Raw genomic sequence first — 26,917 nt, forward strand, 5'->3', positions numbered from 1 at the left:
TCGTGACACGAGTGTCTCCTGCTTTTGATCCCAGGCTCACTGAGTCCCCCCCTCAGTCCCCTTCATTTCTCTTCTTTCTTTGCTCACCTTGTAATTGTCAGTACTGTTGAAGGCTTTGTTCTCATTTCACAGTCCAACTGCATATAAACAGAACTTCCCCAACAGCTTGTACCAAGAGGACCACCACATCAAAGATGTTTTATTTTAAGGAAATATGGAATATTACATCACATTTTTTTTGTTGAAATATGAACTCATATTTTCAATGATTTTTGAAATTTCCTTAGATTGTAGATAAATAAAACTCAAAATGACTAAACCTGAACTCATCATTTTTTTCTCACTAATGGGCTTACCCTTTCCCAGTACTGACATCACTTGGTTCTATCTGGAATCCGTGTGGACTTCTCCATCATCAATACTCATCAAGTCCTGCACTTAACTTCCAATGGTCTGGGGGGAAATGCACACATGGGAGATGGGACTGTGGGGGCTAAGTCAGACCACGAAGGACCTCGTGAGTTAAGCTTAACTAGAATCCTGAAAACCATAGGGAACCATCAGATTTTAATAAAGGTTTATTTCAGCTGTACCAACTAGCCTGCAGGCCCTGGAACAGAAGCATTCATTCCTTTTGTTGTTAGGACTTTGGACGCACCATTGCCTGTGATTGGAACCTCTTCTTTCTACCCCAGTACATATCTGTTCTTTGAAAGTGAATTGCCCATTTCTAAGAGGCTGCCCTGTGCTCTTCCTTACCCTTCGGCCTGGGTTGTGTGTTTCTCCTCTCTTGCTTCTAGTCCTCCAACATATAATTCATCAGTAGTATCCACTCTATAATCTTTGATTTACCTCTTTGTCTTTTCAGACAGTCTGTGATCTCCTTGAAGGTCAACACTACTGTCAGTGTCAATCTTAGTGCCTAGCATTAGAGTAGGCACACAATAAATAGAAACAGCTGTGTTCAGTGACATGCAGCATGTCTCAGTATATAAATGACTCTCAGAACTAAAGCTCTACATATGGTTTGGTAGTGGCGAAAGTCATTATGCATTAGATTTGGGAGGACATAAAATCTTTTTATAATTAACTGCTGGCAACACAGTGTAAAACAATAGGTTATGCTAACAGGATGGGTAAGAACAATGAAAAGGAAGAAAAAAATGATAAGTAACTACTGGGATGCAGATAATCAGAGGGTTCAGAGTCAAAGGTTTTAGCCAGTTCTAGAAGATACTGAGGATCCTGGGCTGTAATGCTCTTGAGAGCAGACAAACATCACCTAGGTGGGAAACTTTAGAGAACGTATAACTATGTTGTTCAAGGATTCTAGTGCAAGTCATCTGGTATCTAGGGGTGTAGATCTTTGGGATCCAGGTTGAGATCAGGAAAATTCAGTAACTGTTTCACCCTAGACACTTGGCAAGATAGATTATTTCTTTTGAGACTGATGGTTTCTTCCTTCTCAGGTAAACAAATAGCAGAGTTTTTCAAATGGGCTCCAGGAGATATATGCACAGGTTAGCTTCCAGAGTGCCCTGAATCTATCTTTCTTTCTTTTGATCCATAATCAACTATTAAGCAAAGACTAAGAAGGCATCTGTGCTGGCCTTAGCAATGTTGAGTACTTGGTAGTGATATTATTTGGTTTTGACTATCTAGTAAAGACTCCACAGCTTTTGAATGAATCTGTAGAGTTTAGCGAAAGATTTACCTGTAACTTCTCTCTGTTTTTGAGCCACATAATCACAGGTGGGGGTACTGCGTCTGATTTGCATTCCAGTGTCACTTGTCTGTTCCGTAACACGGTGAAATCCTGGGGCTCATCAGTTCCAGCAATATTAGGGGGTACTGGAAATAGGAACAACGCATCAAAGGCTTTCAATAAACAAGATGTAAAATGATCTAACCTATCAGTAGCCAATAAATGTTAGTTTTGCTATATGAAATAAGAGGCATAAATTTAAAACATTATTCTTTGAATTTACAGTGCAGATAATTAACAATGGAATTGTTTTTAATCTTAGGTAAAACTTTTGCTTAGATTGAGCAATGAATCCTTAAAACAATTACATAAATGATAGAATAAGTAATATAATCATATTATTGTTACCATGTGACAGACAAAGACACTGAAGCACAAAGGGATCCCTTTGCCAGGTTCTAGATTTTCTTTGAACATTAGATCTAAAATTATCAAATCAGGAACTGCCAATCATAATAAACAAAAATCTATATGCTTTCCTTGATATACAGAAATATATGTTTATGAGACTCTTATGGACAGAATTTACATGCCAATTAATGGCAGGTCTCATTTGTGTGTGGGGATGGGAGGAGAAAATTAAATTCCAGAGAATGTGCACTATCATTTAGGCTATGAAATGAAACAAAGGCCTTCTGTTTAGTTTCAAACAATCTGCCTCGAGGAAAGTAAATTCAATTTTGATACAATAGTAGTTTTGGAGAGAGGCTCATTGACACAAATATTCCAGAAAGTAATTAGGTAAATAAGTTTCAAAATCCTTAAAAGCATGTATGTTTGTGTGTGTGTAAACAGATCCATGCATGTGTGTGTGTGTGTGTGTGTGTGTGTGTAACCAAGCAAGTGTATTTACAGAAATTTCTCAAAATAAAAGAAATGGGCTAAATTGTTGTCACTGTTGATGAAAATAAACTGTCTAAATATTTAAAAATAGAATATAAAATAGGACACTATGCAATCACCGAAAATGATGCCATAATATATTTATTAACACAGGTGCATGTCAATCATATCATTAGTTGACATAAAAAGCAACTCAAATACTGTATTCTGAATCATCACATTTGTCTTTAAAGAGACTGGGCCTTGGTACATTGCTTAGGCTGACCTGCAGTGCCTGGCCATCCTCCTGTCCCATCCTCCAAGGAATTGTAACAGGTACAAACCTGGTTCAGATTATATTTTGTAACAAAACATTTACCAGCAAAAACATTGCATCTTTGCATGGTGAGATGATGAATAATTATTTTTCATTATTATAATTTATATTCTATTACTTTAAATCAATGATATGAATTATTTGTGCAGGAACAAGACAAATAAGTCAAAAGCCCCATTGAACTACCCCAAAAGAGCACTTAGTCATTCAAATAAAAAAAATCAGATTTGCAAAATATGTATTCCTTCATTTATAAACATATTTTGGTATGTGCTATAGAGTTGACCCACATTGTATAGGTCTGGCTTCTAATTAGGTGTGTATATAAAACATGGACTTTTCTTTGCCAAATTTACCATGAACTCTCACTAAATATTCTTTATCATCATCTCCTGCAGGACTTGATGCTAAACACGTGTATCTTCCAGTATCTTCCACCTACAAAACCCAAATAAGCAAATTACAAAATGTTCACATGTGGCTTTGGTGATGAGAAAAATGTAAACTAGAATGAATGTAACAATCACCATACAAAGCAAAACACAATTAAGAAAGCACAAGAATTAAAATAAACTATCTAATACAATTAGTGTTCTGAAACCGAGCACTGGTTGGTATCTCCATTATATGTAAGCCTGTGTTTTAATGGGTTTCATTATTTGATCCAAAAATATTTAGGAAAGAAAGGCATATATAAGACCTAGCACCATATAGTTGTTGAAGAAATAAATATTCACTGGCTTGAACTGCAGACTGAAAAGTTCAATTTCAGTGTTACTGAAGAAAATTAAATGTTTATTAAGTCATCAGATCAATAAGATATGAGGTTATTAAAATCAAACACATTAATGTCACATCTTAACTCTACCTTTGCTATATAATGATGAAATAAAATGGTGATATTAAATTATTTGGTTGTATTTGGGGTCAGACTGACAGCAAAATCTATTCTTTTAAAAAAAAACTTTTTTAGGGCTGGGGATGTGGCTCAAGCGGTAGCTCGCTCGCCTGGCATGTGTGCGGCCCGGGTTCGATCCTCAGCACCACATATAAACAAAGATGTTGTGTCCGCCGAAAACTAAAAAATAAATATTAAAATTCTCTCTCTCTCTCTTAAAAAAAAATAGAATTGTTAAAAAAAATTTTTTTAGTTGTTGATGAACCTTGATTTTATTCATTTATTAACATGCAGTGCTGAGAACTGAATTGAACCCAGTGCCTCACACATGTGAGGCAAGCGCTCTACCACTGAGCCACAACCCCAGCCCCACAATCTATTCTTATCTGACTAAAACCACAATCATTTCTTTAAAAATCTCCATGCATGGTCTCCACTACAAGTTAGTCTTGACTCATATACTTGATAACATATGTGAAGAATATGTTAGAAAACAGATGTGCTACTACTGTAAAGAATGTATTTTGTAAAATTAGGAAAGTGCTGGAATCAATTATTTTACTGCTTGAATATTCCCTAGGACACTAGGATTTTAAAAGTTCTTGTATTCAAAATGGATACCATGGGTCACAGAAAACTTTCTGGTAGGCTGCAAAAACTCCTTAGAAAACATTTAAGACTGGGATGTTTGGAAAAAATACTTAAAGACATTTTAGAAGAACAATTATCACACACACTTTTGATTAAGAATTAAAAACTAATGTTCTATATCCCGGAGAAGAATTTTGGAATCTCTCATCACATTTTTAAAAGTAATTCTTCCCTACTAACCATTCACCCCATTGATGTTGTCCCCATCATTGTCTTGACTTGGCCAATCCCGAGTCATCATTAGTGGCTACTCTTCAATTTGCCTCCTCCAGAAAATATTTCCTGACAAATTTTTCCTTTGTGGATACCCACAGTCATTATTTATAATGACAGTTCCTAAGGTGTGTTCTGCTAACAGGGAGTTTGAAAAAGGCAGATGTCTTTAGAATAACATTTTGCAGAGTTGTTAACATGCACTACACTTCACAAAGGAGGGAGAAAACAGTATACAATTCTCTAAACCAACTGGGTCATAGATTGGGTCCTCCTCCCCTTGGAATAATACACCACAGACCTGCTTTTCACAGACAATATTTTAGGAAACTCTTGTCTCACACAATTTGGAATTTGCAAAGCATCCATTATGTACTAGGCATAACTATGTTGCAAAGAAATACACCAAAAGACAAAGGTCAGCTAAATAAGACACCCACTGCTGTAACAGAGGTATGTACAAAATGCCATGAAAACACAGAGGAGCAAAGGCATCAAGATCAGTCTTGGGACTTGATCATCTTTAACTTTCCCCTTCAACGCCATCTTGAATGGTTCTCTTATTGTTTCATATCTAATTCTACTGTATGCAATTTTACTTTCATTAGAGGGAGAACTTTTAAAGGTTTTGATTCAGTAAGTGATTTGAAAGTTTAACCTGATTTTTTTTTCCTCTTTCTGAGTTACTGCAACATGTGAATGGAGAGAAGAGAATGGAATGGAAGGCATGTGCACCACGATGCTAGGAATGCACTGTGCTGAGGTCCCCTGATTTGGCTTTTGAATTCTACCCAGGACTGAGACCCAGCTCCGTCACTGAGAAACAGTGAGTACTTGGGAGAGAAGTACTTAACCTCTCTGTGCCCTATTCTGGATTCATAGAATGGTGTTGAAGACACTGCCCCACAGAGTTGTCAGGAGTATGAGGGCTACGATACAGAGTCCCTGGATGAATATAGTATATCTCTTTAATATATTCACATTTCAGATAAATTTCCTTAAATGCAAACTAAAAGAACCAGGCAATTTGTTTGAAGCCTCACATGAACGCATGTTGGACTGCTTTCTGCTGGTTAGGTAAAGAGTGATATGGCAAATGTTAAGGGCTTTAGGAAACATATGAACGGAACTATGAAAACAAGAAAAGCTAACAAGAAGGTATGTTGTTTTCATTAGAGTTTAATTTTAGATACCTCTTGTCTTCCTTCAAGTCATGTCTACCCAATCATGTCTATCATAGAAGCAATCCACCTTTGGTAAAATTGCAGTGTGATGTATGCAGATGTAAAGATGTAATTTATCAACAATTCTCGTATATCATCAAGTGAGAAGTTTAACCTGGGATAAACACAACTGTATGAACTCTGATGCTTACCTGAGCACTAGAGATCTGAAGAACTGTTCCGCCTCCAAGAGTTTGCACCTGGTCTGTCTGTAGAAGGGGCCGGCCATCTTTCATCCAGGTAATTTTAGGGGCAGGAATTCCAGAAGCATTGCAGGCAAGTTCAAGTGGATTATTAACAATTATTGATATCTCCTCCGGTTTTCCAGATCCATTAATGTGAGGTGGCTCTATTTAAAAAGAATAAAAAATAATAACAAACTCCCCCTGCTATTTGATAAACTACTGCTGATTAGAAAAACTTGGAAATCTGACTTAAATTTATGCTTATATAATATGAATTGATTAGGACACATAAATTGAAGTGATCATTCCTAGATGTCAGTAACCTTTCTCACTGACACTATTTCAAAAGGAATGGATCATACTCATGAGACGTCATGAAGGAAACAGTAGCTCATTACAAGGTAGTTATATAGAACTCAGTTAATTAGGTCAGTCTGACCTCATTGTAAAGATTTGAAAGCAATAAAAACTAAACCATTTTTTAAAAACCATTTAAAAATAGCAAAAAGATCAGTAGAATAGAAGGTAAGGTAGGAGGGAAGGAAAAGGGGGAAATACTGGGATTGAATTAGAGCAAATTATATCCCATGATTTTATAATTAATTTCAAAATGAATACTAATGTTATGCATAACTAAAAAGAATAAAAAACCAAAAATGATAAAAATTAAACCCATTTTGTATCTCTTTTCTGGAGAAGTATTTAAACCTATTAAAGTGTTTTTGCACCTTTTAAACACTGATTGATTCTGCAAAAGCAAAAGGTGAATGTTATGCAATTTTGCTATTGTGTTTCCGATGTAGAATTTTGAGAGGAAATAATGACTTAAAGGTTGAAAAAATAGCTACATTTGGAGAAGATGATTTCTGCACAAAACACATTTGTTGAGTCTGGACAGGAGTAATACTCTCTTTTGTTACTTCTACAATTACCTTCTTCAAGAGAAGGTTAATGAATCCAAACATTGGGGGAACACATTAAGGTTCCTTAGGCCAATTACTCCTAAGTTTAGTCCCTTTAAAACAGGCTCCTCTATAGGAGAGACAGTAGAACAAATTGGGCATTTTTCCCTATATTCACATGTGAATACACAACCCATGTAATTCCACATCATGTACAACTCAAAGGATGGGAAGTTGTACTCCATATATGTATAACATGTCAAAATGTATAGCTAATAAGAACAACAACACAAAAACAGGCTCCCCTCACAATGATCATTCGAGTGTTCAATGAAACTTGCACATTTCAAGGTTTTAGCTTACTATTTCACAGAGCAGCCCAAGTAGCTGTTGGACAGCTCTAAAAGTTAGCTGGGGCTTTTGTTTGTTATAAATCCGGCACATAGTTTAGACGAGTGAGTCACAGCACAGGATCGGAAGTCAGAGTGAGTTTGAATTCCAGCATCCACAGCAAGTGTCCAAAAGGGGGATAGCAACTTATTTACCTAACAGGACAGTTAGGATTCAGTGAGATAAACGATACATTTCTTTTGTGCTTCTGTATGCATTTTATTCTGCAACTTAAAAGGCCTTTTTTTAATATATATATCATTACTACAATCTCCAGTAAAGTTTGTTGGCATTGCCCTTAAAATGTGCTTCCTTAACATTTGTTAGTCTTCATTTTCTTTTCTGGAAAAAGATAATGCATTGAATCTGTTCTTTTTCATATAGTAATTAAGAAGTCAGCTTTCTTTAATCACTGTCCTACATGACCTCTTCTATGCATGTTATCTACTGCTGTCAGAATATATTTTCTTAAATTCAGCTTATGATTGATCTAAGATCTTCTGATTTCAAGATTTTAATTGCTCCATGTTGCTCATGGAATCAAATAAAACACCTCATCATGGCTTCTCAAGTTTCTACCACAACCTGGTTGTAATGTATTTTTATAACATTATCTACTTTTAATATACTTATCTGTGACCTAGACTTCAAGTTAGGGCACTTCTCTCCTTCAACAAGCCCAGACTTTCCTTTCTCCTCATAGTCCCACCTAACTTAGCATGTGGATATACCAACAAAGTCATATGAATGTCATAAAATTCATTTGCAGAAACCACAAGTTCTTTCTTGGTTCTCTCTACTAAATGTAAATCCCTAGCATGTTGTTTATACCACTCAAAGGCCCTCATCTGATTCTCCATTTTACAATGGCCAATTTTTTGTTCTTTTTTACTTATTGATTATTGACTGCATATCAGGCACTGTGGACACAAAGATTAATTAGGCATGGCCTTCTCCTCAAAAGTTTCTAATTTAAAACAGCAGCAACAGTAACAGCAACATGGTCCCAACTGGTTCAAACCAGTCTGCAGGTTTTTTATGTGTCAAGTGATTGTGACTATTTTAGTTTATGTTTGGACTATATGTCTTGTACTTGGGGCAGAGTAGAAGTTGTCTGTTGTTGTTTGCATATGAGGTGTCCCCCAAGGATCCTGTGTCAATGCAGGAAAATTCAAAGTTGAAATGATTAGATTATGACAGCTATAACCTAATCAGCATGTTCTAGTTTGAATGGACTAAGTGGGTGGTAACTGTAGGCAGGTGGACAGTGGCTGGAGAAGGTGGGTCACTGGATGTGTGACATGGAATGGTTCATTTAACCCATGGTTTCTTCTCTGCTCCCTCTCTCAGCTGCAGGGAGTGGAGCAGTGCTTCTCCACCATGCCCTTACTGTGGTGTTCTGCTTCACCGTGGGCCCAGAGCAATGGATGATGAGTCCAGCTGTGGACTGAACCTCTGAAACTGAGAGCCAAAATAAACTTTTCCTCCTCTAAGCTGTTCTTATCAAATATTTGGGTCATAGGGATGGCAACCTGACTAATATATTGTCCACTTGTGAAAGACTCCAGAATTTCCAGCTTAGAGCTCTAATTTGAGATCCAGATTCATAAATGAAATAATCAGATAAACATCTTCATTTAAATATTTAAATAGCACTTCAAAATTGACATGTATTCAGGTTGATGCTGTGGTCTTACTCCTCAAAACATTGTTTCCCAGCATTCCCTGCATCTCTGTGATGCATCTACCAATCATTTAGTCACATAATCCAGAAGAGTCACCCTTGACACCTTCTTCCGCATCTCTCCCCATGCCCAAATCCATAACTAAGTCCTGATACTTCTATCTGCAATTATCTCCAGAACATGTCTTTTTCTTACATTTTCCTCACTTCAATCTGAGCTATGATACCGTCTACTTGAACTGATGTCTCTTTCTTCCTGTTTGTAGGTGCCTGAACAATATCATTTACCTTTTTCTTTCTTATTAACAGACCTCAAATTTGTTGGGGCTGGCAATGTACTAAAAAATCACATGCCCTAGCCTCTTTAACCAATAGAAGGTGGAATGGTATATAAAGATTCTGACTAATGAGATGTAAGTCAGTGTTTCTGTGGGTCTTCTAAGACAGGAAAGGGGCAACTCTTTAGAGATAGGTCCTTCCTATTTTTCCTGCTGCTATTGTTGCATCTAGAGTGCTACTGAGTTATGTGAGGGTTGAGCAGGCATTGCATGCTTGTTGACTGATCATGATGCGAAGGCCAAGAGAACTGCAAATATTTCCATTGCTGCATCAATACAACGGCCTACTTCCGATATCTCACTCATTGAGAAAAACAAAAGTCCTTTGTTCAAGTGTTGGGAAGGCCCAACACTTGTGCCTATAGTTAGGCTTCCTCACTGGGACTTCTGGCCAGTGATGTTTTTAGTATTTAGTCAAGGTCATAAACGTCCTGATTCGGCATATGTACTCAAGGCCATAAAAATCTGCTTGTGAACATCAGCTTACTTAAATAACCTGTTGGCACTGTACCTTTTTTGTTTGGCCTGCATATAAAAAAGGTTTATGGAAAGACTGCCATCTCCAGATAAAACACGTCTATTCTCTCAACTGTGACTGCATCTTCTTTCACTTGCCAGGATCTTGAATCTGTGTGCTAGGATCTTGAATCTGTGAGCCAGGGTCTGAACCCCTGCAGGACATCAAGCTACTATATTTAGACTCTCTCAGCCAAACACAATTCCTAATAATACACTGGTCTCTCAGAATCCATTCTTGCTGTGCTCCAAAGAGATTTCTACTTTGCAGACAGAGTGCTCTTTTCAAGCTATAGACCTACTCATGTTTTCCATTTGGTAGAATTTCAATGATTCTCCTTGCTATAGGATAAAGACCAAACTTCTTAATGTGTTGGTCTAGACCCTGTCACACCTCCCTGGCTTGGTTTTGTATAGTGCCCCCTATTGTCTTCAGTGTTCTAACCACATTTCAGAACTGTTAATATACCATGACAACTCCCACCACGTGCACAGAATTAAGTTGAGAACAAGTAAGAACATTTGTACTTTGAGCAAGAGCACTGCTTCACGTGAACAGCATTTTGGGGTTGAACGGAATTCATTTTCAATAGATGCTGGAAATGATGAAACTTCTCATATTTCTGCTGAGCCAATTTTCAAATCTGTTTTAAGAAAGTATTATCCTTATAAACTCTTCAACTGGAAGGCTGTTTGTTGTTTGCTACTCCAACAATATCATGGTCATTTTTCTTCTCATTTGCTTCATCCAGAGACTAGCTAATCTCTGATTCTGCTTATGGATTCCTGAACTCCTAGAGGAAAACTCTGTTTCTTCACAGTCCAGGCCTGGCATTTATAGCCCTGGATGAAGACAACAGTTTCTTCAATTTGTTGTTCATTGTCACCAGAGGGAGCTTTTGGAAATGAAATCTGGCTGGAACCTATCTCTGCTTAAGATTCTTCTTGCTTTTTAATGAGGTCTGAACTCCATAAAATGTTCTCAAGGCCCTTCAGAGTTTGGCCTCTGCTAATATTTATTTCCAGAATTGTCTCTTTCTTTCATGTTCAATTTACATGAGCCCAGACTGACAACTCCCATCTGTCATCTCTAGGTGAGAAATGTAGGCAATGATCTCTAACTCTCCACTCACCTCTAAAATCCCACCTTTCAGGGCTCAGATTCACCCTTGAGATCTAGTCTGGAACTCACCATCCTGCAGAATGTTATTTTAACTATATGATCCTCATCACACTCAAAAGTAACTCCTTGCTCAAGGTCTGTGTTCCTCCCAGGTACAGCAATTTGAGGGCTGAGATCTCACATTTCTTAATCTATAATGCATTCAAATACCTGCCACACAGTATGTCACATAGTAGGGATTCAAAATTATTTGTTCAACAATGACAAGAAACATGCCTGGCACATAATGTGTATCCAATAATTCATACTTAATATGTGAGGAATGAAGTACAAGATCATGTATGTCATCTACTATAACTCATTCTGTGAACTGATGTACAGTACAGGGAGTTATTACTCACCCTTACCCCCCACCTCCCAGACGTACATTTTCTTCTATCTTTTGTTGCTAAATATTCTGGAGAACTTCCTCCACTAAGACCCTTCATTCTCTGAAAGTCCTAGCTATAACCAGTTTCTCTCACTTTGTTTATTCAGATATTGTTCTTTCTTCCTCTATAGCTAAAACTCCCATTAATTCAACTCAAAAGTATCTAGTTTAGTTCAATTCAATCCAACAAATATGTATGAGGAGCCTCTGATGTGTCAGAATGTCATGCAAAGCACTGGGGACACAGTAGTAAGATGGACGGTGCTTCATACAGCTTAACTAGGGATAAAGCACACTTTAAAGTCACATAAATCACTCAATTTTAATAGGTGCTCTGAGAAAGACTACAGAGCACACTGAAAACATAGGCTAGCCCCTCCTAACCCAGACTTTTACCAAAATTCATTTTGCTGGTCTCTATTGGGAAAATTTTTGTGCTACGAAAGGAGCCTGGCATTTCCCCTACGTCATAGTGAAAAAACAAAACACCAAAAGTCCTGATTATTGAAATAACTCATTTTCATTTATCTTTCTTTCTCTTCTAAGGTCCAATCTTACTTAAAGGAAAAGTCGTGGCTTTTCCTGCTGTTTGTTTTCATGTGAAATGTTGGAATACATACTCTAAATGTTTACCTTAAATGCACATAAGAGCATATTTGAAATGATTGTTCCATCAATAATCTACATATTGGATCATTTAAGACTGTTTGAATAACATGTAATGATATAAATAGTATCCTTTCTCATCAAAATTGTATTATTAAATATGCTTTTAGTTCTTGGAAAAAGTTAAAAAGTTATCTCTTTTAACTGGCTATAAGATTATTATTTTTTTCATTCACTAAACTTTTATGAGTAGGAGTTTTCATCTTTTCATACAGATGACAAATAGATACAACAACTGAAATTTAACATGCTTTAGATGAGAGTAACTCTAGGTAAATTACAAAGTAGAAATAAACATAGAATAAAATTTTTACAAATTTTGTCCCAGAACAAATGATTCTAAGATTCTACCTCCTGAGACTAAATGGCCACTGACCTTATAACCATCCTATATTTATCAGAATGTTTGCATACCTAGGACCTTCAGGTTGAAGTGCTTTCTGACTTCTCCAGCATCATTGGAGGCAATGCAGGTGTAGGTTCCTGAATCTCCAGTGTCTGCCTTGATAAGCTGGAGGACCATTCCTTGAGTGCTGATGCTTAGATGGGCATCAAGCCCCAGAGGCCGGCCATCTTTAAGCCAGGACACACTGGGGCTTGGGGTCCCGTCTGTAAAGCATGTCATAGAGGTAGAACTGCCTTTGACAACGGTGATTTCCTCTGTCCCCATGGCGTTGTCCATATTTGGTGGTACTATATGAAAATAAAATAGGTGAAATTTATGTATTTATTATAATTTGAGATAAACTAAAATAAGAACACAAACTATTCTATACTGTATCTGTGGTCCATAAAAATAAATACTTTAAAATAGCATATAATAGGTTTGACATTGCTACGAAAACATCCATTAGGTAAGCTAATTATTAATGTTCCAAATATTAGCAGTGAAACCTCAAAATTGATTTCTTATAGAATACACAGTGTTTTTTTTTTTTTTTGGTGCTGGGGATTGAACCTATGGCCTTGTACATGTGAGGCAAGCACTCTACCAACTGAGCTATATCCCCAGTCCATACAATCAGGGTGTTTTAAGTTTTGGTGATTTCATAACTTTTCGCTTGATTTCTTTTTTTTTTTTTTTCCTTTGATAGTGGGCACTGAACCTAGGGGTGCTTAACCACTGCGCCACATATCCAGCTTTTTTTTTTTTTTTTTTTGAAACAGGGTCTCACTATGTAGCTTAGGGCCTTGCTAAGTTGCTAAGGCTGGCTTTGAACTTGTGATCCTCCTGTTTCAGCCTCCTGAGGTTTCATTTCTTTAATTTGTTATAATGTTTGAAATACTTCCAATAGTACATTTCTACTCTTTATGCAAAACAATGACATCAAATTCAGATTAAGTTTTATATAAAACAACATAAGCTATAGTAATTAGTTGCTTAACTGTTCCGAGATGTTCCTGGGAATTAAAAATATTTAGACCAGCAGTGTTTCAGAAATGGAAGGTTTTGAGCTCCTTATGGATGCAAATAGAGATACTACATGCACATGAATCTATTCATTTTAAACAATCTAAACTGCTAATATTATTAGAAAGTAGATTTGACTTTGTATGAAAGACAGGTTTTGTGTCTGGATTGAAATGCTATTTTTAAAATTTTAGATTCTGTTTAATGCCAAATGCCAGGACAGAAGAGTACTTTAACCGTCAGTATGAATACAGAGCCCTTGAGAGAAAATGATCTTCCCTAGTCAGCAGTGTGCTTTTCCACCAATTATTTAATTTAATTTTTAGTTGTGGATGGACTCATACATTTATTTTTTAATTTATTTTTATGTGGTGCCAAGGATCAAACCCAGTGCCTCACGCATGCAAGGCAAGCGCTCTACCACTGAGTCGCAACCCCAGCCCTCACCACTTTTTTTTCTTTTTTTGTCCTGGGGATTGAACTCAAGGGTACTCAACCACCGAACCACATCCCCAGCCCTATTTTGTATTTTATTTAGAGACAGGGTCTCACTGAGTTGCTTTGTGCCTTGCCATTGCTGAGGCTGGCTTTGAACTCGTGATCCTCCTGCCTCAGCCTTTGGAGCCGCTGGAATTATAGGCGTCTGCCACTGCAACCGGCTTCACCAATTATTTTTGATAGAGGAAACCCAGATCTCTAAATCTGGCAAGAGTCAATTTTTAAAGATAGCTTGTTGATGAAAACTGGACATGGAGTAAAGCAGTAGAGTCATTTCTGTGACACACCGAACACTTGGAGGCTGTAGTGCTTATTGTCCACCCCAGCTCTGTTGGAGGCCACACAAGTGTACATGGCGACGTCAGACACCTGAGCTCTCACAATCCTGAAAAACAATTCAACCCAACATTTCATAATGTGATCTCATTGGACACCTATCAGTAAAATAAGTATGACTTACAAATAAATTTCAGAAGGAGATTTATGTTGAGAAATGTTACTTATGAAGCCTATATCCCATCCATCGCAAAATACAGATCTCTCAAATACAACTGACTCTACACAGGTAATATGCAGTAACAATAAGTCACTGAAAATAGAACACATTTTGAGGAGAGAATATTTTTCAAGCACACATTAACAGGGAATGACACTTACATGAAAATCATATGATTAGAGTAGGCATCTTCCTAACTCTGGCCACATATCATTTTAGTTAAAGCAGTAGTTTTGCCAATGTGTATATGATAATAAGTCATCTATGAAAGACTCATTTTATCCAAGCCATATCAATAGTATATTTTGTGTCTCTCCCCTACTAAAAATAGACTGGAAGGGGAAAAAATAAGCAACACTAAAAGCTTAGGAAAAAGTGTTTCTTAAACACTGTTTAGAGGAGGAAACAATCACAGTCATTTCATATGCTTAGGCAGTCTCAGGCAATAAACAGGTTTACCTGATAACGTGCCCTGCGGACAACAACCGAATATGGGAGGAGAGAGGCAGAGGAAGTCCATTCTTCAGCCAGTTTATTTGAGGCGGGGGTGTCCCTGTGGCTCTGCATTCAATATTTATTGAAGTATCCACCAAAGCCATCAGTTTCTCTGCTTCTTCTTTATTACCTCTAATTTTAGGTGGAACTATGTGATGCAGAAAGTAATTAAGAAGAGGGAGCAGCATTAGTTCAAATCGCTTCAACTACAGTTGCCCACAGTTTTGCTTTGTATCCCAAAAGGAAATAGCAGTGTCATTAGAATTAAAATTAAATGCTCCAGACACCTGTGGCCTACTAATAGTCTATTAAGGTAGCATAATCAAGAAGGGGTGATAGTTCACATTTACCATAGACATTCAAGTGAAATATTCGGTCTTCTTCTCCAGCAGCATTAGTAGCCACACAAGTGTATTTCCCCATGTCGGATGTGAGAGCTCCGTAAATGTTTAATGTGCTACCATTTGCAGTCACCCTATAGAAAAGGTCAAATAGAGGCACTGAGATAATTAATCTGGGTTTATGATCTGGAGCAATCTTTCCAGATTACAGGTTCTTTAAAAAAATCATAAAATATCTTCATTTTGGATATAATAGTTCAAATTAATTTCACTAAGTACATGGAAGCTTATTAAAGTCAAAGCTAGAGAAACTAATGGAGATTCAGGCCACCAACGAAAATCATACAGTAATAGGTCTCATATTCACCAATCTCCTTATGAGGGAAAAAAAAAGGAACAAAATTGGGCTATGAACTTCTATATCCAAATTACAGGCAGAGACATCTTCTTCTGAGTTAGAAAATTATATATTTAGTTATCAGTGTAAAGTTTGAATGAAATGAAAATCACAAAAAAATTCTGGTGTGAAAATTGAAGACAGTAGATGAGAAACTGAAGAAACCACACATCAAAAAATCTAACTACAAAAAACTTAAGACCTTAATGAGGGTGAGGAGACTAGGATAATTTATTTAAAGTAGGGCAACTCAAGATTATGTCTGAATATATTTAGCAAAAACTTTTCTACATGTTATTAAAATTTTTCTTTTGAAGTACATCATAGTAAGTAATAGATAATCAAAGATATCTAAATTAACATTATTGCATTATTGATTCTCTCTATACATCATTAATTATAAAAACAAAGCTTCTTTTGTCTTCAGAAGAGGTTAAATTGTTATCTACAGTTATTTCAACAATAGTAATTTCATTAGAATCTCCTAGTGTTGAAAGGAAATAATCCATTTTATTATGTTATTAAATGTCATATTTTGATATTAATATTGAGAATTATAATGTCATTATCTGGACATAGTTTTATTTTCTTTTGTTAAAATGAGAATGTTAAAATCCCATGAGTTTAGGCATATTAGTAAACAGAAAGAGCAAGCTTCCATTATCAAAACAAAGAATTAAGTTGACTTTGAGAAAATTACTTTGTCAAATTCTTCCACTTAAAAAGTTCATACATATTGTGGGTTAGTGAACAAATTGTCAACAAAATAGATGTAAATGTAAGTAAACTTAGGATGTTAATATAAGAGATAGACCCTAAATTCCTAGGTATGATATTATATAAGATCTTTAGGTCCCACCAAGAATCTAGTAGTTGGCCTAGAATGTAGCCAAAAACTTATCAATTATTTAGAAATGTTCACATAAGAGCAATAAAATATAAAATATTTCTCTAAAATTTAATTATTTAGCAATTTCTCCAAATGTAAAAGGGACAAGTATCTAAATTTTGACATCAAATGAATACAAAGGAAATCACTCTTATCTGCCATTAAATTAAATATACTTAATTCATTGACTAGAAAATATACTCCAAATCTTTAAATTTAAAATATTGGCTCAAAACAATAAGTTTTATAATCCATTTAATTAATGCCTACTCAGGCATATAATTATTCGGTATGTGTGTGTAATAGGACTTTGTGATTAAGTCATCTTGCAGTGTGTGAAATTCTGCATTATTCTTTTGAAGGAACTAGCTATTGAAAGTAGCAGGACGCCCTTACCACACTATCATTCCATCTCTTTGTGGCAAGAAAACTGACAACTGTCAACCAAAAAATAAGATTTGATAAACCACTGTAAGGAATGAACTGGATTATGATGTTGTTATATCTTTTCTTAAAATGAACCAAGCAATGGTATGTATGAAGTTTGATGGTTGAGGACCCCAAATATGTACGATTATTGAAGAATCTTTTATGAAACAAAATAGGCATTATCTTAGAATGTGGACCTTGGTATGGGCATTCTGAGATTAGAGAAATAAAGTCAAGAATAGTACAATAGTTAACTAACATTTTGAGGAATGAGTACCTGAGGAGATTTTATAACACAGTCAATGGATAATGGCCTGCCTCCCTCTCTCTCTCCCTCCCTCTCTCTCTCTCTCTCTCTCTCACACACACACACACACACACACATTTTTGAGTGTTCTCCAAAGAGAATTTGTGTTCAATACTCCAAATATTTATCTTTTCTTTTTATACATATCGTAATAGCCAGTTTTCAATGAGTGGAATTTGGTATTATTATAAGAAATTTGAAGCATTAGGCATTGTAGAAGACCTTATGATTTATAATGCAGAGATTCATCTTAAACATACCGGGTTCTTTCTGTTTCACTGTTAATTATGGTCTTTCCATCTCTAAGCCACTGGATAAGTGGGGTGGGAACACCATTTGCATTGCAGACCAGCTCGACATTTTCCCCAAGAAGGACACTGACTTCACTTGGAATTTCAGCACCAGCAATACTTGGAGGAACTGAGAAATATTTAGGATTTTTGTTAATAAGACACAAGAATACAAATTCTAATGAAGGTGGCAGAATCATAGAACATACCATTTTTAAAATATTTTAGTTTTCAGTTGTCAATGGACCTTTACTTTATGCAGTGCTGAGAATTGAACACAGTGTCTCCCACATGCTAGGCATGCGCTCAATCACTGAGCAATTACTCCAGCTCTGAATATGCCAGTTTTAATTCATGTATTCTTCCTAGATTAAGATCAACTATTGTTATCTTCATTAATTACTTTTAAATGAGAAAGATAAAGGAATCAAAACACTTCAATATTCCTGGTGTATCTGTAAATCAATACAATTATTTAATTATGGAGGCTGGTAACAGATCTGTCTCATGGTGCCCTTCTAGGTAAACATAATCATTCATAGATTAAATCCTCAATGGATAGTTTCTCAAATAATAGAATTAATATAACTCAGGAGAATCTGTTTTATCAAACATTGGTACAAAGGTCTGTGGGAAGTATATAACTTAGTTATTTCTTTCTCCATTATCTAGTCTAAATAATATTTATCTAGCAATGGATAGACTTATTATAGTTTTCAGAATCCAATAGCTTCTGTTCTATCCAATCATGTTTGCACTTTAATAATTTGGTCAAGATAATGTGAAATAAAGAGAAAGTAACATCCCTATCCTATACAATTATAGTTAAAAGGATGTGTGGGCAGCAGCTCACAGGCACTCCCAGGTGCCAATTTTTCACATCCTCTCTAATCTGCATTCAGTGATGTTATGTGGGAAGCTGGAAGAGGGCTTGGTGGGCGTATGTCCTCCAAGAAACTGGCAAATAAATAATTATATACAAACCAGGATCTTTATGCTTGGAGCACCAATTGTTAAACATTTACTAGTCTATCAATTCATAGTCTTTCTAAATAATATCCTAGTCATGCAGAAGATGATAAAAACTATGTCAAGTCTACATATCTAAACCCAGAATATTAAAGAAGTCATGTCAATAAGAATGTTAATAAGAGACTTTCTATTAATTAGTGTGTAATATATGCCAAGCACTAGACCTAGGCCCTATATACAAACATTATCTCTAGTCTTAAGACATTCTAAATTATAGAAAAAATTCTGGTAAAATGTTTAGTCATATCACATAATTTATGATTGGTATCTATATATTGTTAATGCATAAACTAAAATTGTTATGTTTATGAACTGTATCTTATTTACACAAGAACAGTTTACAGACTTGGCATCCAAATAAGTTATGCCAGTTTTAAATAAGTAAGTACAATTCAACATAATATATATATAATAGGAAGGTAATAATTTTATTAAAAATGGAAAAAATAAATTTCCTAAGTTCTACTGTTCTGTTTTCTATCATTTATTTCTATTTTCATGAAAAGAGAATTTACTGATAAATGTGGAACTGACAATTGACAGTATTTTTGGTGATTTAAAGACACTTTGAGTCAATTGCTAATAATCCTTTAAGTGCAGATTATTTTGTTGTATAAATGGGATATGACAAATAAACTGAACATAAATCAGGTGTATATGACATACCTTGAATCAAAAGAATATAATTCTTCTGTGCCTTCCCCTCCACATTGGAGGCAATGCACGTGTAGTTTCCACTGTCTGAACGCTGAGATCGAGCAATTTGGAGTTTGCTACCTCCAGACAAAATGTGAACTTCCAGGGAGTCAGAATTTTCTACAGGGAGAAACCAAGAAAAACAAAAATAAAGAAACTTCTTTATTTGACATCTCTACAATTCACCACCAAATACCTTGATTTATGTACTAAACGTATTTCTTAAAATTTTGTTTTGCTTTTGTACTTTTATTTTAAATGTGATTTTTTTAAAAAAGGAAAAGAAAGAAAAAAATCTCTTTACAGGATGAATGATCATTTTACAATGAGTCTGTTTTATAAATTTATATGTCAATACATTAGACTTATATGATGCACAGTTCTGGCATAATGTTGAAAGTGTGCTAGCCTTTTAATCTAGCAATTAAAGTCAAAAGAAAACAACCACAAAAATGCACAAAGGTGTTACCTATGGGCTTGTGGTTCTTTAACCATACTATGGTGGGAGGTGGAATCCCAGTGGCATCACATGTCAAGGTCACCGGATTGCTGATTGTCTCCATGATCACTTCTTTTTCAGGCCCTTCTATACTGGGTGGAACTATAAAAAGACAGAAGAAAATCATGTGTCCTCATTAAGCTAATTTAGGACATTTTCTTTCATTTGCATATCTGGGGGGAAAAAGAGTTGTATTAGAGGCAAATGCTCACCATATACATTGAGGTGGAAATTTTTATCATCCCGTCCTGCTACATTTATAGCTCTACATACATACTGGCCTGTGTCAGATACCTAAAAGAAAAAGATACTATTGTATGTGCTCCATTAAGTTATAGATGACCAATCACACTGTTTGAGTGTAGATTAAATCATCAGTCATCTTTATGCTCAAATGCCCCACTTCTAATCAGCCTCTGCAATCCTGATACTTTTTTAAAAAATGAAAATAGTGTCAATGACATTGACTATGTATTTTTTAATAAATACTTTTTTTGGCTATAGTAAAGGGAACATGTGACTTCCAATGATCTCTTCTGCAACCCCACCAGGGAGTCTTAACCCTTAATCAAGAATAAAAGATGCACCTCAGCCTTCTTGATGTGCAGCATTTGTCCATCAGTTAAAATTTGGATGTGAGTGGACTCTGTTATCATCCGCCCGCTCTTATACCAGGTGATGACTGGAGGTGGGACAGCATTTGATTCGCACTCCAAGGACACTGAAGTTCCTTCTCTTACATTAATTATGGAGACAGACTCACTGCCGTGATCCTTAATGCTTGGGGGAACTGAGGGAAGTAAATAAGAGCAGAAGAATTATTTTTTTCATCAAATTGCTCAGATAGAAGTAGTGAATAATAGTTTTTAAATGAAATAATATTAGGAGAGTGAAAACAAACCATAAACAGTCAAGGAAACCTTTTTCTTGCTTTCACCAGCTTGATTGATAGCTATACAAGTGTATTCTCCACCATCAGATACCTTGGCCCGAATAATCTGTAGAGTTCGACCCCCTGTGGGCAGATACAACGTAAATTGAAGAACAGAGGTTGTTCTAATAACTATCAATAAGATAAATGGTAAAATACATCATTTTCCTTAATAAAAATTGTTTTGAATCATTTCATTTATTAAAATGAAATAATTGAATCAGTTTTCCTCAATCCTTTCTTTTTTTATCAATTTTAGTTTCTTATAAAGAGACTCAAAATTTTTCTCTTTAGTAAACAGACGTGGAAAGGAAAACTATTTGATAGGTTCTAGTGAGAAAATACTAATTGTACTATAGCTAAAATACTTAAAATGGTTGAGGATTTAAATTGTCCACAGTGCAGAAATAACTGCAGTCAATAGATTATCTGTATGTCCATCTATCTTTCTGTTTCTTTCTCTCTAATCTGACTGTATTATTTTCTATTATCTATCTATCTATCTATCTACCTACCTACCTACCTATCTATTCGTCCTCAAGAAGTGTTGAGATTGATTAAAAACAACCAGTGGTTAATAAAATGAAAGTGCTATTTACCATCTATACTCATAATTACTAAGCTATTTTGTTCTTAAATTCCATAATTTGTTAGAGGAGACCTTGTTTTTCTACATTTTCACTGAGTTCATGAAACTCTTTATAATCTTACCTAATGGTCTTGAATGGGTAAGAGAGGCATTTTCTGTGATCAAATAAATGGAGCAAGACAAAAGTTTAGAAAGAGACCAAGTCAAAATGCCATTTGTATTAAAATAGAGGAAAATGAGAAAGTTTTGCCCACCTTAAAAAGAATAAAAAATTCCTTACCAGGTACAATGAGAGCATTTGTGTTTGGCTTGATGGGCTGTTCATTTTTGAGCCAACTGAGATCAGGAGGTGGAAATCCAGAGACCTCACAGGTCAGAGCAATGAAATTGTTCACCACCACAGTGAGATTTTCAGGGTTGGGGCCAATGACACTAGGAGGAACTGTAAAAGCATATATATTAAAATGAAACCTGATGTCAGAAATGCATATTCTAATTTATTCCATATTAGCTCAACCACTGTGCTCTGTGAAGGCACTGAGTTAATGCTTCTGTAGGTTATCCAGCTGTCTTTACTAGAATTTCTCAGTGCCTTCATAAAGCTTAGGTCTATTGGGTTCATTTTTCCCAACTGAAAGAACGAACGAGAATTTTCTAATTAAGAATATTCTATATTTATTTGTAAAACATAGATGGCAATTCCTAAGATGGTTTTTGTCAATGTACAAGTAAAGACCTTATGGTATTTTTTTTTAAAGTTCATTTGAGTAATCTTTTTAAAAATACTATAGCCTACTTAATGCTTTTCTCTTCTTGTGATAGCAACAATAGAGTATAAATTTAATTTTAGGGTATCTGTTTATTAATAAATCACATAATATTTTTATAGTGAAAATCAATGTAACTTTTAAGATAAGCAAAAATTTTTAAAATGAATAATAATGTTTATTGTTCAAACCCCAAAATTTAAAAAAAGCAGTTCAGATAAAAGGTGGAATAAAACAGAATAATATGTACATATGGAATAATTGATGCTTTATAAGAATAACAGATGGAAAACACAGAATCATACATTTGAATGGTTTCCTGTGAAGAGGAGCAAGAAGGGGGTGTAAAAATTAATGAATGGATAGGTTAGCAAATAAAAATAAAAATGGATCTTAGATCAATGAAACATGAGACATGAATTAAAGTATGAAACTAATAAAACATTTGATTACATGCACAGTTATATTAAGACTGAGGTCTTTAAATAACATCAAAAACATCAAAGAGAAGAATCACTTCTTAAAATGTTATGCAAGTTTTTATTTTTTACCCAGTATTTAATCATGATTTTAATTCATTAATGTATCAAACATTTATTGAATGTTTGCTGTATTCACGCTTAGTGCTAGACAGTACAATGTGGAACAGGTAGTAATTTGGTGATAATGGAGTTAATAATTTGACGGTAATGACAGACACTAAACTAAAAGTAACATAACATTTTTTGAGTAGCTGTGTTGTGCTGAACACTGTTTTAAACACTTAAACCCATTGAATCCTCACACACCTTGTATGTTAGATATAGTTCTTATCCTCATATTATGAATGAAAAAGTTGAGTCAGAGGTTGGCATCTTGTTAAGGATTCACAGCTAGTTACTGGAAGAGACAGGTTTGGAAGGTAAGCAGTCTGGCTCTACAGCTCTCATTCTGAGCCACTGTTTTATGCTGCCTGGTAATCGTAAGTATGATGAGTGTCAATCAGAAGATCAGGGCAATAACAGGGAAGTAACCTCGTTTGGCAATCAGCAGGATAAAGTGACATTTATGAAGATACTTAAAGTATGATCAGGAATACATGAAAGAAAATGAGCATGTTTTCCAGAATGAAGGCAGAGTACATACAATGATCCAAATGGGGGGAAGACCAAGACACCCAGAAGTCAAGTAAGAACAGAGTTTGAAGAGCAAGGAAAGGTTGGAATGCACAGCATTAAAGGCCTAAGCAAAGATCAGATCCTCTAGGGTTTTCTGCACATCATCAAGAATGCTGAAACATAGCCTAAGGAATGAGAAGCAGAAAAATGGTGTAGACAAAAAAATAATAATTTAAAGTTATCAATCTCAAAATGAACCCAGCTATTATGTATAACCATAATACAATAAAAAATAATAAAATATAATTTTATTTTTTAATGCTTTTATTATATTTTTATATCTTCCTTAAGGAGGTCTTTAAATAACATCAAAAACACTTTATCCTCCTGATTGCCAAACTAGGTTACTTCCCTGTTAATGCCCTGATCTTCTGATTGACACTCATCATACTTAGAGTTACCAGGCAGCATAAAACAGTGGCTAAGAATGAGAGCTGTAGAGCCAGACTGCTTACCTTCCAAACCTGTCTCTTCCAGTAACTAGCTGTGAATCCTGAAGGAAGATATAAAAGTGCAATGATCGGGTAGATGGGGAGGAACTGGCCAAGGCCACTGAGAATAAGAGATTGGAAAGGAAGATATAATAATATAATAAAAGCATTGAAAAATAAAAACATAAAAAAACCCCTACCACATCAATCTTGCGACAGTTGAGATAACTGATTAGAAGGCTGCAGGTACCCAGAAAGGCCAGTTAGGATACTACCATCATAACATCTACAAAACATTATGTCAGTGAGTTGAGGATGGTGTTAGAAATAATTATGAAAGTGAGCGCACCCCAGAACACTTTGCAGTAGATCATCAGAACTCATTGTGGCAAGGCTTAAAAGGAGTGAAAGTTGGCAGGAATGACATCATTATTCTGGTTTCAACTAGGGACAGATGTGGTACTCTTTCCTGAGACACAGCTCTCCGGAAGAGGAACACATATCTGAGGAAAGATTATGAGTTTCATTTCAGGGTCACTTTTAGTCATTTATGTCAATAAAAAGTAGATATTTGAACAAAGGGCTCTAGAATTCTTGAGAGGGCTCTGGCTAAAGATAAAATCTGAAAACTATTTTTCACATAGAAACTGAAGTCTGGGAGGGCTCAAGACCTCCTAGAAAAAGAGCAGGCACAGAACACTGCTCAGGAGTTGGAGAACTAAAGTGCAATGATCCGGTAGAGGGGGAGGAACTGGCCAGGCCACCGGGAACAAGAGGTTGGAAAGGAAGATATAAACAAGAGTGTGGATGTCTCAGAAGCCCAAGGAGGAGAATTTATGAGAAAGACAGTGGCCAAAAATGTCAGAAGGTCAGAAGGGAGAAAGATGCAGCCAGGAGAGGGACTGCTGGACTTCTTAATACAAAGCCAGTGATCAGGTTCAGTGGAGTCCTGAAGGTGAAACATGGAAGGCCGGGTGGGAGGAGGAAGCCGGGTGAGGAAATGGAGCCATTCCATATACACAGCCACTAAGGAAGCTTGAAATAGGGGAGAAAGTGAGGGATGCAGCTGGAGAGAAATACTAGGTCTAAGAGAGTCATTTCGTTCTTAAGATAAAAGAGACAATTAAATTTATGTATTCTTTGAAAGGAGCTGGTCAAGAGTGAGAATTTCACTATTTAAGAGAAAGAGAAGAGACGGTGATGTTTTAGAATGCAATGGGCAGCATCTAGAGTCAGATTAATCTTTGGCACTTGGAAGGTGAGCACACAAAAGAAGCCAGCATAGGCATAGAGGGAGATGTGGTATCGTATTTTAAGGGAAAATAATTTAAATCATTTTCCCCCAATAAATTTTCCAATATTTAAGTTGTGGGTTCCTGACTTCAGTCAGGAATTCAAGATGTCATTAACAGTGAAAGAATAAACACTTCTGACTCCAAACATGCTAAGTAAAGGATTCGACTTCCACTTAAATCTTGCCCTCCCTTTAGGTGTTTCATCTGCATATTAACAAGAGGCCGAGAATGTGAAGGGAAGAGAATAAATGAGAAGCATTTGACTACAGACACCATACCAGGTTTAGGAAATCCAAGGTGAGTAGGACATGGCCATTTGTCTAGAGTATGTAGAAGATTTGGGGATAGCAGTAAAGATACAGATACAGAAGTATAACACAGGGCAACCTATGCAGCTGCTATCTTTGGGGTATTTACAAGAAGCTTTTGATCACACAGGAAGAGAAATACAGCCTGGAAGAACTGGAAATATAATCAACATTTTTATTTTTCAATATTTATTCTACTGCACTTTACAGATTAGAAAGTATACTTTTATAGAAATTATATTTGCTTAATTAATTCACTTGGAATTAGTAACACATGTGCTTCTGTTTTGGTCAGATTTACTCATTGAAAAAAAACTATGTGATTCTGCAATCTGTATACAGGGTAAAAATGGGAGTTCATTACCCACTTGAATCAAATGTATGAAATATGATATGTCAAGAACTATGTAATGTTTTGAACAACCAATAATAAAAATTAAAAAAAACCCTCAAAGATATTTATTAAGCACCTACCCTGTGCTAAGCACTGGAAATAAAAGACAAGTGTTTCACAGACAGCAAACTTTGGTTGGTATTAATACTCCTTATATATCACAGTAAATTATTAAGTACCTATAATGTGTATTCCCTGTGCTAAACACTGGAAATACAAAGACAAATGTTTCACAAACAGCAAACTTTGGTAGGTATTAGTACTCACTATATATCACAGTTAAAAAAAAAATCCATAATGCTAAAGAAAAGTGTTTTGAAGAGAATTTTTTCATGAAAATGTCAGGTATTTACAAATGAGCTAAAATTATAAATATAGCATATACTTATATATGTCATTATATAATATATACATAATTATATATACTGCTCATATCATAACATATTCATAAAATATAACTCATGCAAAGGGAATCTTTTATAGTAATTTTATCATTTCTAATTTAATGAAAGCAGCTGCATCTCATGAACATAAAATTATTCTTTTTTGGTAGATAAACAATGCCTTTTTTAGAAAAAATATATAATTTTTATATATGTATTCTTATGGATTTCATATATATGTGTGTGTATATATATTTATTTATATATATGGAGTTTTTAGCATATATGAGAATTTAAGTCTCACAAATGAATTAGGTGTGGTGGTGATTTTTAAGGAATTAATTTAACTCCAAAAAGTGATTTTTCTTCTCTCCAGGAAGGATGTTAGGTATAACAATATAAATTCAATATAAATTCTGCAGTTGATGACCAAAACTGGTTCCAATCAGGCCTAGTAGATACATTTTTATGACAGAAAATCTGTATTTGTTTCTACCTGCACTAAAGTTGCAGTATTTCAGATTTCAAATTTTTATTTTACTTTCACCTATGAAGGAGTAATTGCTTTCTCTTGAGGGACTGAAAAATATAAAAACGGCCTTCCTAGAAGTTTTGTACTTTATAAATCCTGCTAGCTACAGTAGGAAGAAGAAAGGAGATTGAATGAATGCCGGCTCCACATATTGATCAAGTTAACTACAGGAAATAAGTTATATAATGCAGAACGTGGCTTCCCTGC

General features: G+C 35.4%; 1 protein-coding gene across 3 annotated transcripts in view; it reads right to left on the bottom strand.

The window, feature by feature from the left end:
• The window catches only part of Hmcn1 (hemicentin 1), a 390,873-nt gene that overhangs the window by 69,001 nt on the left and 294,955 nt on the right, over positions 1 to 26,917 (bottom strand). For all 3 annotated transcript variants that reach the window (XM_046462680.2, XM_046462681.2, XM_058585111.1), the window contains 14 exons: positions 21,724 to 21,885; positions 20,825 to 20,938; positions 20,511 to 20,713; positions 20,136 to 20,217; positions 19,894 to 20,025; positions 19,395 to 19,544; positions 17,667 to 17,826; positions 15,394 to 15,518; positions 15,008 to 15,191; positions 14,340 to 14,437; positions 12,558 to 12,836; positions 6,062 to 6,258; positions 3,281 to 3,362; positions 1,715 to 1,851 (listed from right to left, as the gene is read on the bottom strand). In XM_046462680.2, coding sequence (XP_046318636.1) covers positions 1,715 to 1,851; positions 3,281 to 3,362; positions 6,062 to 6,258; positions 12,558 to 12,836; positions 14,340 to 14,437; positions 15,008 to 15,191; positions 15,394 to 15,518; positions 17,667 to 17,826; positions 19,395 to 19,544; positions 19,894 to 20,025; positions 20,136 to 20,217; positions 20,511 to 20,713; positions 20,825 to 20,938; positions 21,724 to 21,885 — 2,105 coding nt within the window. The remainder of the gene's footprint in view (positions 1 to 1,714; positions 1,852 to 3,280; positions 3,363 to 6,061; positions 6,259 to 12,557; positions 12,837 to 14,339; positions 14,438 to 15,007; positions 15,192 to 15,393; positions 15,519 to 17,666; positions 17,827 to 19,394; positions 19,545 to 19,893; positions 20,026 to 20,135; positions 20,218 to 20,510; positions 20,714 to 20,824; positions 20,939 to 21,723; positions 21,886 to 26,917) is intronic.

This window comes from Marmota monax, unplaced genomic scaffold (genome assembly GCF_021218885.2).
Source record: "Marmota monax isolate L192 unplaced genomic scaffold, Marmota_monax_Labrador192_F-V1.1 WCK01_AAM20220418_F8-fsc00250, whole genome shotgun sequence".
NCBI lineage: Eukaryota > Metazoa > Chordata > Mammalia > Rodentia > Sciuridae > Marmota > Marmota monax.